General features: G+C 43.0%; 1 protein-coding gene across 1 annotated transcript in view; it reads right to left on the bottom strand.

The window, feature by feature from the left end:
• LOC108553326 (uncharacterized) overlaps window positions 1–11,699 on the bottom strand; it is a 138,037-nt gene that overhangs the window by 30,366 nt on the left and 95,972 nt on the right. Inside the window, exon 7 of the mRNA XM_017908193.1 lies at window positions 5,901–6,012. Within this exon, the coding sequence (XP_017763682.1) occupies window positions 5,901–6,012 (112 nt within the window). The remainder of the gene's footprint in view (window positions 1–5,900; window positions 6,013–11,699) is intronic.

Raw genomic sequence — 11,699 nt, 5'->3', positions numbered from 1 at the left:
GAGGGCAAGAAGAAAAAAGGAGAAAATCGGAGGAGAAGAAGGGAAAAGGAGGTAAAGGAAGAAAGCTGTTCCACGAGGGTACTTTCGCGGAAACTCGACGAACCCCTTTGGCACGTTCAGCCCGCGCGATCGGATGAAAGGGTGCATCCCAGAGGGTCGGGCTCGACGACGGAGGATCCTCGGGCCCGTAGGAAACGAGCATTGCCGCCAGCTAGCCTTTCCATCGAGCATACACCGCGTAAAAGTTTCCTCCATGGCTCGAGAGGCCCGGCAGCGTTACAGCCTCGAGGAGAATTGAAATCGACGCGAGAAACGAAAGTTTCAGCGCGGATGCATAGGCCACGATCCTTCGATCTTCCCCGATAGGCCATCGAGATCCGCGGGCGATCACGGAACCCTACTTACGCCTTTTACGGAGCTGGAACTTCGCTGTCGGCCAGATATACAGCACGAGTAGGTAGGGTGCATCAGGGGGCAGGATTCGACCGTAGGGATACGCGCGGATAGGATTAATGTTTCGTGTTCTTTCCCGTGTAGGCTACGAAAAATCGCGGAGTAAAGATGGATCGTATTGAGGGAGATCTTGGCCGGTCGTAAGGATGATCTAGACATGGCGTTGCGGAGCTCTGTCCGGGAACAACTTGGCAGTTGTTTGGACGACGTGTATTCGAGCTGTGGATGTTTCGGGAAATCGAGTTGCCCGAATTTCTTTAATTTTGAAATCGTTTTCTTGCGAGTAACGAACCGTAGTACTTAGATGTAATTCGCTCTTGACCCTCTGCATTTGAAAACTTTTAGGGAGGAAGTGATTGGAAAATTTTCTGTTGCAGAAATGGTAACATTTTTGGCAACAATGAAGAATAAACGCCACGTAGATTGTATATAAAATTATTTTGTTCCAGTGTTCCATATATCGTTATATTACTTTGAACTGAATATCGGTTATGAATTTTCAGAATTTCGTTGTGGAACAGGAGTAGGAGCTGCCATCCGAGTTGAAAAGGTTAATTAGATAATTATCCATGATATTAGTGATACTAATACTGAACTGAGTACGCACCATTTCGATTTTAAATATTATTGTTCCATCGGTACCTGGTTTCTCATAATATTCGAACATAATTTCATATCGTAATGGTAATTTCGTAAAAATTGTATCGGAATGAAACATTGCTTCGAAACATTTACATTTTTGTAACAATGGAATAATCTTGATTACCGATGCTCTGTTCAACCGCATTGTATTTCCGTGCCATTAAAACGCGATGGGAAATGTATTATAAAAATATCTATAGGAAGATGAGATATATGGAATTAACCGAACGAGAGAAAAAAGTCATAAATCTTCATAAATTTACGTACGTACGTATTACATCGTCATTAGCATTGCACGTTTAGTTTTTCCTCCCTTTGCCATTCGAATCGAAGGAACTGGGTTGCCCGTTTTATCTCTAGCCCCATTGATCGTGAAACTTCCGGTGCAACAGCCTGCTTTATTACTCGTGTCTCTGGGCTCTATCGTTCCGAATTACAAAATGGAAAGGAGGAATCTGTCGAGGATGAAATATGTCACTGTCGAACTATGAAGTATTACAGCAGCAATACTTCAAGTAACGTGATCCAACAGGAAGACAAAGTCGATGGAATATTATACGAAACCTTGCGACGCGCTATGTGTCTTATATTTCCACGATGGACGGTGTTTTAGAAGCTGGATTTCGAGACAATTCAAAATTCAAATTATCTAATTAATCGGATTATGTATTCAAAATTGATTACGTATAACCAACCTATACGCATAAACAAGTAAATCGAACGGAGTTAACGCTTCGCCAATCGAATTTACTAATAAACCCACAGATCAATCAAATACGAGCGTTCAATTAAACCTAAACACGCTTATTGCCGGAATATCCTGTATACACACGGTTAGATAAAATCATAACAACCCATAATCAATATTATTCGCCACGTCGATGCTTTCTATTGGTTGCACGAGTTATGCTTCCCTAATGTTTCTCAGTGTCGTTACCCTCTGTTTCTCTGAAACCTACCCTTTCTAAATCCTTGCACACTCCTCGCAACGATTCAAGAACAAACGCAATGAAGCTGCAACTGGAGTCTCGAGTTAAAAAATCATAGCCCCTCAAAGAGGTTTAGCTACAGTACCTTCGAACAAAACTTCTCTCCCTTACGGAGACTGGGTAAATAAAAAATGAAGACGTGAGCCCGTGGCACGAGCCAAGGAAGCTGTCTTCGTTGAATTATACAGAGCCGACGGTTGTCGCTGCGCCGCGACGCGGGAGGTCAGAGGAGGTTAAAAAGCCGTCGTAAAGCGTCGAATCGAAAGGCTGGGGATAGCAAGACCCCGTGGGGACGCTAGTTCACTTACGATCGTTTCGCAATTGTGGCCCCGAAATCTACGTCGCACCACCACCGTATCTCGTGGAATTATTGCGCACCTGGGAAGGAAGCTTAACTCCTTGCGCCATGATTTAAGCTATTGCAGTGCGTGGCGTAGTCAGTGATGAAGTTGTTCACGCGGGAACTCTCGCAATAGTTCACGAGACTCGTGCTTCTTACGTTTCACCTGTGAAATCTACCGATGAATCTCATGCTTTTTACGTTTCATTCGTGAATCTACCGCAAGTCTGATTCGTTTTATGGCTCATTCTTGAATCTAATTAGTGAGTCTCATTGGTGTCATTTATATCTCATTCCCGAATCTACCTCGAGTCTAATAATAGGTTCCTTTTATGTCTCATTCGTGAACCTAAATCTACCGCAAATCTAATCGATGCTTTCTATATTTCATTCGTAAATGGAAATAGAAAATAGAATAGAAAAACGGTGCTTCTTATGTTTATTCCGCGAAATCTCCAAGTGTTAGATCTCCTGTGAACCTCTTTGATAAAACACCGCTCTCATAGGCTTGTTCTAGCCTACGGTTATACCGTTCTTAGAACAAACAGCCTCCGATTGTTTGGTATCAGACTTTCAACTATTCCACGGTAGCAAACTTCTGATGGAATACCTACTTCAACTCCGATAAAATTTTGTTGATTGGTATAAAGTGTCAATCTATGTTTGGCTGAGGTTTGCGTAGTGGAATTTGATTCGTGACCCTCGTATTTGGCCCATGAAATTTACCCTGTACCTCGAGGCTTCCGTGCGTTTATAATACAAGAGGTTAAATATCGAGAAGCGACACGGTTGTCATCCACCATTAGCGTAAAGCCGATTTCTCGACGATTCGAATCGCGTTTCAAAATATTTAAGCGATATTCCGTGCTACGTAAACAGAGTTATCACGGCTTGCAGGGACCTCCGACAATGGTGGCCAATCGTACAGGACGAGCGTATCGCCCCGTGTAAAAGCGCAAAAGTATTCGGAACGATTTTCCATGACGAGTTCGGGAAGCGACGGATTCTTTCAACGATTATTTTATTTCATCCCCGAATGGACAGGGGCGGAATAAAACCGGCTATCTTGTTTTACTCGGGAAAGTCGTAAGGAAATTGATTGGATCTTAAGCAGCGATCTCCTTCGTCGATTTCGTGCTAACGCGGGTTCAACTCTCGGTGTTATCTGTATGCGTTTCGTTAACCCGAGGGTAAGTGGAAATACTGGTCGTGGAATTTTAGTGGTAAGTGAACGGGAATGGGACGTGCGAGCGTCGAAGGGGAAGAAGAATGCGAGGAAAAGAATAAATTTTTCTGAATGGGTGACCTACATTGTCGGCGATTTTAATTAAACAATGAAGGCAGAACGTGGGGTTCTTCGTTTATTTCTTGTTTAGCTGCCATGTATCCGAAGAAATTCATTTTTAAGCTTAAATCAGCCGTAAAATAAAAATTAACCGTGCCGGTGGATACGTAATTAAATGGAGGAACGTTAAACACGATACCTTTAACCCGTAACTATTGACATCTAGTTTTCGATGTGATAGATCTATTAGGCCGAAAATTAAAAAATCAAACGACAGCATTACACGGGGGAAAATTTTTCCTTTGAACAATCTCGGCAGAAATATTTTCAGTGCAAACGGGAAAGTAACAAGTTACACAAGCTATCGTATATTTCGGGGTACATGGTCGTCGAGTGAGTCTAAATTATTCGATCAAGCAATTTTCCAATCGTTTTACGCAACGTGCATTCACGTCACAGGAACCTCAAGAACGATGCTCATAAAAATCGATTTTCCATCGAAGCAGGGGAAGGAAGGTCAGAGTACGTGTTACAAATTCCGATACGCGTTGGCAACGATTATTGCTTTTCGCGTTCATGATCAGCCTCCGATTTCGATACTCGAAAACACGGCATTTCACTGCCAGTAAATCGCGTCGTGTTTAAAACAAACCCCGCAACCTCGTCCTTCTATCCGCAAAATATTTCGAACCGCGTAATTTCGGCAGGAAACAGGAAGGGGGTGAAGAAGGCGGAAAATGATGGGAAAATATGTTCGCCGATGACGTATGAACCGCGTAATTTCGGCAGGAAACAGGAAGGGGGTGAAGAAGGCGGAAAATGATGGGAAAATAACATGTTCGCCGATGACGTGTTTCTTTTTAATAATATTCGCGCGTTTGAAACGCGTGGCGAGAAACAAATACATAACGAAGGGAACGGTCACTTTAATGAACGCGAAACTCTTATTGTTCCGTTCACTCTCTTTCTCTTTCTCTCTCCCTATCTCCTCCACCCTCCTATTCGCCACTCGTTCCAATTTCTCTTCCTACTCTTTTGCATAAGCCTTATGAAAACGTCCTTATTTTCGCGAAACTGGGTTACCATTTATTTCATCGAGTCTCGAATCGCGTTTCCGGCTGCTGTCTCGGCCAGAATCGCCCAAAGGGAACCGCGAGCATTCCGCGTCGAGAACAGAACAGTTTCCACGCTAATTAACGCGTAACCGTGCGGCTCCACGCGAAATTTCTTTTCGCGTTCGATCGATTGAACACCTGCAAAGACTCGACATTACGAGTAGATCCGCTTGGCGAAACTCGAATTATCGAACGAGAATAACAAACGCTTGCAAAAATCCGTCGATGCTTGACGCGATTTTAACGCTATGCCGTCCGGTGGCACCACGTTGGTGTCATGCGAAGACTATCGGGCAAATCCCGATGACACCATGTTGGTATCATACGAAAGAATCCCGATTAGACAGCATAGTGTTAATATAAATGTGCCGGTTCCCGAAGCTTTGTACCGATCGTTGTTGCGGCGTTCGAGGAAGCGAATGAATAGCCTAAGATGAAACTCGCGAATGCGTTTAATATCGCGAAACGAAGGAACCCGGAATGCTTCGTGGAATACATTGAACGAGGTAGAATTGCATTTCTAAATGAAATTTATTACGTGCGACTGAAACTGTTTACCGGTAGATTTACAACGCCGACGCTTGGATGTAAAACAAGCGGAAATCCTTTGAGAATTCTGTTTCCTATTGCGATTTCATTAACGTTTCTCCACGTTTCTCCGCGCTTCCGATGGTTCGACGATTCAAATGACGAAGAAAAGTTCGAACACTTTGTTACATCTCGCGATTATTCGTAATTGAATTTTCTTTGCGTAAATCGACGAAGATGGAGGAACCGAGGCGACGATGTGCATGCACCGTGTACATCTGCGAGATATTCGGGCAGAAAAGATTGGGTCGGAAGAACAACCGATGATCGCGATGCGCGGAGACTCGAAACGCGAAACGAGGACGGTGAAGGGTGGAATATATGAAGTTGGAAAGAGTCCCATCGAATATTTCGCGAATGAACCCCTCGACAAAGCCTGATGGATTTTTAAACGTGCCCCCGATATTTCAGCACGATCATTTTCCGATCCAATAAACAGCGGCGCGATATCTTGCCGCGGTGAGAATATGAGCCGGCTCTGTTTTTACCTGAATGGAATCCTTGCTAGCCTCTCGTAAAATATTCCTTGGCTGCGTGTATCCCGGCCCGTTGCTGTACAGTAACGTTGTGTACGGTTGTCCATCAACATCCGACACCTTGCTGTCAGAACCTGAAGCAAAAAGGAGCACGCGATCGGATCATCAATCAGAGGTACATTACCCGGGCGTTGTACATCGAGCACCGACGATTAAAAGAAGTTCGAGGCTGGGTATCATTAAGTCGTTATTTCGCGAAAAATAGATGCCGAGAACAATGAGATATCCTGGCTTTTTATTCGAGCAAAACAGCTCGATCACTCTAACGATGTTGTTCGCCGGGTGATGGATAGGTGCAATTTAGTTTGGCGAATGATGAATGTTAAAAGGGAAACTCGCAACCATCGTGGTGTATAGAAAATGTGAAACTGTTTGTCGAGATAAACAGGCATGAACTTTTATAACTTCCGCTTGTTAGCCGGCTGAACGAAGATTTCGCCTCTAACGCGGAGACCTTTGCTCTCGACGATACCATCCACGACTCTCGTGATAATAATTTCTAGTCACGATTAGCAAATATGGCGTTCGAACTGGATTCAATTTCAACCGTGCTTGCAGATAATCGCGAACGTAACTGTATTCGCGATGGCGTAAACGTTGTGGACGTAAGAAAAGTGCCGGCAGACAAGAGCGCAGTGGATGGTTGAAAAATAAAGCACCCCTTGGTTTGACAAACTCGGTGAACAAAGGAGGGTCGGAACGATTGTGGACAAAGCCGACGCGGAGGAAGAGAAGCGAAGGAAGAACGCGGCTAGGCTGAACGCTTCGCGGAGCTTGGTCGGCCCGACGCTAAAACATTCCAAACGTTCCCGGCGTCGAATCCTCTTAAACGGCGGCCGATCCCTGCATCAAACACTTCAATCATGCGCCGTGAACCGCGGCGGACGATGAAAAGAATTCCGTCGCGAATTCCGCGGGCGTGATCGCGCGCCGAATTAAGCGCCGTTTAAACTGCTATCTTCCGGCGAAACTCGGCCGGCCGTTGCAAAACATTAATTGTTAGAATGAACCGGGCTCCGTTGTTTCATGAATAAGTGGTTGTTCAGCTGCAGACAAAAGGGGGTGAAAGAAGGGGGAGAAGAAAAGCCGGCGGGCGAGTTAGAGGAAGGAGACGCGAAAAGCGAAAGAACCGGAAGAATAGACTCCAGGACATAGCCGCTGGTGAATATGTTTTATTCAAAAGCGTTCTCCCTCGTCCTCCTGTTGCTACTTGCGTGGGAATCTTAAAAACGAGGAAAACGACGAGAAGGAAGGGGGAAAAAAGGAAAAAAAGTTTAACAATGTATAATTTAACCGTTTATTTGTCGTGCGAATGTAGCAGTCGCATTAAACCTCGTTATCGTTTCCCTTTAAAGATCTTGAGAACAGACCGCCCAGCCAGCAGCGAGTCGCGAGCGTACACAATGCATACCGGAATTATAAACGCGAGTTCAACTGGCAAATGGTAGTCGGTAAAGAGAGCAAGTTGCGAGTATATTTATACAAATTTTATCACCCACCCCGGAATCGTTTGTTATTCTTTAAGTAGAAACAGCCTGTGCCGGTTAGTCATACTTAGGTCTATAGACCCGCTACTGGTCAGACGCGTTTGGTACGAGAAATTATTACGGAATATCGCGTGCCAGTTGCTTCCACTTCGCTTTTTCCACTTGGACAAACTAGCTTCCTACTAATTAAGGGTCTTTTACGAAGAGTGCTGAAAGCACCAAATTACTCGGACATTCGCAAGATTCCGAACAATTCTGCAGTAAGTGCCGTATTGTTCAATGGACGTCCTCCTCGCCTTGTTTCGCAATCAGGCCTTCCGGCAACGATATTCTTGTATTTCGTAGCGTAACACCGAAGTTGACACTTTTCACAGAAGCTGATTATTTTCTATTACCACCCTATTCCGCGATAAGGAATAAACTTTTTGTCGACATCACGACTTTGCGAAGATTTAATTGTCTTCGACGATCATTAGAGCATCGTCATTGGAAGGTCCTTCCATTCCACGAATTTCGTTTCGCGAATCAGAAATACCGTCGGAAAAATTAAATTCCACGCAATTAAGGGGGCGATAACCGTTCGTCGTGTCGATTTCACGCGATATACGGGGAGAAATAATCGAAAGTCGGCCGTGGAATTGTTCGTTGGACAAAACCAAGATGGCGGCGCGTCGCTGAAAAGCTAAAATTGCGGCGAGTAACGCACACGCGTCAGCTCGCGTTCGTTTCTGCAACGATCATCTTTATTTATCGTCCCTTCGAATAATACTATTCGAGGCCAATTGCTCGAAAGGAATACGACCACGGGATAAAGCGCAGGACGCATGGCTGTTCGGGATTTCTTTATTCGGCCCACCCCTGACCCGCCCTACCGACTAAGCGGGTTGTGGTTAGTTTCAACTGCTCGTTATTTAATTATGCTCAATTAGTCCGCTAACCCGACTGGTATAGGCGCGCTATTCAGTGGAAATAAAATTGAGTTTAAAACGCTTGAGGTGTTTCCCTTTGAACTTCGCGTTCCTTCCTTTGCCGCGTGTAATGGCTCGTTTGGTGAGTATTGAAAAACCATTACTCCACGTTCCGCGTTGCAAATGTAACGGGCTACAAAAGGTTTGATGTGTTAATACCGTGTCGCTGTATTTTCTGCGCGGACAAATACATCCCGTCCGTTGATAAAATGGCCAATGTCGCGAATCCTCTAGCCGTGTCTGTTTGCGCAAACATTTCGTAAATAACGCTGTATTTCGTACTAATGGAACACCGGAGATCAATTGTTTTATGGAAATTGAAATTTCATAACGAGCTGCGCATCGATTTATTGATTCTTGTATCGCCACGTGACACTTGGCGTTTCGGAGCGACGTGAACGTTGAAACTGTTTAACTATTTCTATCGATTTATTCACAATATGCCGTCTAAACTGTATCGATCGATGGAAGTCGCGTTGAGCGAGCAAAACAAGAACAATAGGACATATTTTACACTTCGTTGTTTAAGATATTAATGTTAACCAAAGAATTGATCGTGTAAATCCTTTGTTTTCGAAGAAATCAGGTTTTCAAATCTATATCATTACGGTGGAACAAATGTTAAAGAACTGATATTTTAAAGCTGCTTTTTTGATACGATTATATGCAAATAATTCATCGTCGAGTAGAATATGGAAATCAAAATGGTCGTACGAGACTGGTTGATTAATTCAAGTCCAGGGGTTACACGTTAGCTTCATTTACCGAGAAAAGCACTGAAAACTGTACGAAAATTAAACAGAGGAACAAACGGGAGCAAAAAATACAATGTGCGTAAAATATTGAATTTTATACCTTTCTGCCGCAAAAGCTGCGTACGAGAGTCTTATGTTTCTTTAATATTATACTTTTCACTGCTATTATTTTGTTTATAATTTTTGCATAATTAATTGTAAGATAATTCGTATCTAACTTGTTAAAAGAGAAGATTGTCATCGACTTATAGAGTATTACCAACCACGAGTCTGCTCGATCAACATGACAGGTGTTACAACAAGCACTAATATACCCTATGTTGTCAAATTCAGTTAACTTTAATTACATAATCGAATAGCCAAATATATCTGTATTAACTCTTTGCAGTACAGGATTCCAGATAATAAAATAGGTTCACGTTGCATATAAATTTTATTGCGTTTTAAATCAAACAAAATTGGTTTATTTTTACTAATAGAGGAATCGCATAATGTAAAAACATAAAAAAGTAATAATAATTTAATTGAATTTGTTGTTATAGGGTGGGATTCAAATAGCCCCATGTTGAATATCTTTATAACATTTGTCGAAGGTATTACCAACTGCTTTAAATAAATAAGACGAAATATAAACCTATGCGCATGCAGCTATTGCATATTCCAGGACTAAAAATGTCCCACCATGCATCACGGTGCATCAAAAAGGTGGAACATTTTTAACCCCAGCGTGCCCCAAAGAGTTAAAGTATAATAACAATCACGATGATACTTTGTCCAATTTATAGAAAATCAAACACCGAAGAATTGGGTGGCAATCTTTCTTATTCGAAACAACTTGGGCGATTTTTGCTCTTCAATCTCGATGCGTGCCACATAGAAATGTCGCGAATAGAATGCAAATGTTTATAGCTCTTGATCTGCGAATTGTATCGGAGAAATTAAACGGCAGAATCGTCTTTCGAGCTAAGAGTGCCTGCTCCATTCTGGACGCGACGCCGACTCGAGGGTACCCCGGAAGTATCTTCCATAACGTCGACATCTTGTAAATTGAAGAGCCTATCCTGGATGATTGGACTCTTCTCTCGCGATGCAAATATTCTTCTATGAATGAAAATACAATTTCCTCGCGAATACCGTCGAGGATGAACGCTCCTGGCTCGTTCTCTTTGCATGGAAATTAATTAAATCGATTGCCATTTCGTGATTGCTACTACTGAATTCGCGATCCCGCGTTTCGAGAAGTTAATTGCGAATTCCGTTCAACGTTAAATAACCGTGTCTAGAGAAAACTAGATGGACGAATATCGCGTACGATTATTATGAAAGTGTTTAAGCGCTACGAAAGTGTTTCGAGTCCTTTCGACGTGACAAAGTTTAACGTGACTGAAATAACCACTAAGTTTTAAATACTCCACTTAAACGCGTCGGAGACCGAGTTCGATAAAATTCATTTTTAGCCACTGCACTTGGAAACTTTTATCTTTTCAACTTATAACACGCTCTCTAGCGGTGCAAGATTTAAATAGCAAACTTCAAGAGAGTTAATCTAGATGATCCGACGCGTAAAAATAACTTTGCCTCAAAATTTCTTATCTCTCCTAACGATCGATGTAAACAAGCAATTCTTAAAACTGATATACCGATCACGTAATAATTCAAACACGAAAGAAATTCAATTAAAAAATACACAATTTTTCTGTATATTTCTATCTCCAATAATTTCCGAGATATGGAGAAAAATATTTTTCATCCCGACCTTCGAGTCCTTTAAAGAGAAGAGAAAAAAGGATACGAGTCGAACATTCTTTCGAAAACTATATAATCGCAAATTTCATGGCAATTAGTTACTCCTCTGTTAGTAACGAAATTTTGAGAACCTCGTGGTTGCGCTTTTAAGCATCCGTCAAATGAAGGAGCGATGCAGCGTATCAGCGGTTGGGAATTAATAGCTAAAGAGCCTTAGAAAGTTGTCGATACAACGCGTACCCTTGGGGAATATGCTTTTTCCGCATTAAAGAAACGTCCATGGTTGTTTTCGTTGCACGGTCGAACAGCGTTGAATAGGGTGGCTCGGGCCACCCCTTGGCCGACATCGCCACGATGCTTTCTGTAATGTAGTTGAGCCGATTACGCGGCGGCATTCTGTCATTAAATATTAATTACCGTGTTGAAACATCGTGCATTACGGCGAGAAAGGGGGTGGTTGGGGACGGGAACCGATTTCAGTAGCTAACATACAGCAACACGCGTGCAGAGGGTACACATATGGCGACATGGCGAGGGGTTAAAGCGAGATATACAGGTCGATAATAGAAGCGCAGCTGCTTCGGCCCAACAAAGGAACTCGTTCCACGTCTACTATTTCGAAGGAATTGCGCGACTTCACAAAAGAATCGGAAATGAGAGTTCGAGGAATCATAACCAGCCGAGGTCGCTATTCCATCCAATTATTTACCATATGAACAGTCGTGCAATTGTTCCGATATGGGAAATCAATGAAAGTTTCGCGGATAAATTCAATCGCGACGTGCCGTTCCTGGG

The sequence above is a fragment of the Eufriesea mexicana genome, unplaced genomic scaffold (genome assembly GCF_001483705.2).
Source record: "Eufriesea mexicana isolate 0111107269 unplaced genomic scaffold, ASM148370v2 scaffold22, whole genome shotgun sequence".
Lineage (NCBI taxonomy): Eukaryota > Metazoa > Arthropoda > Insecta > Hymenoptera > Apidae > Eufriesea > Eufriesea mexicana.
This window is presented reverse-complemented; position numbering and strand designations above follow the sequence as displayed.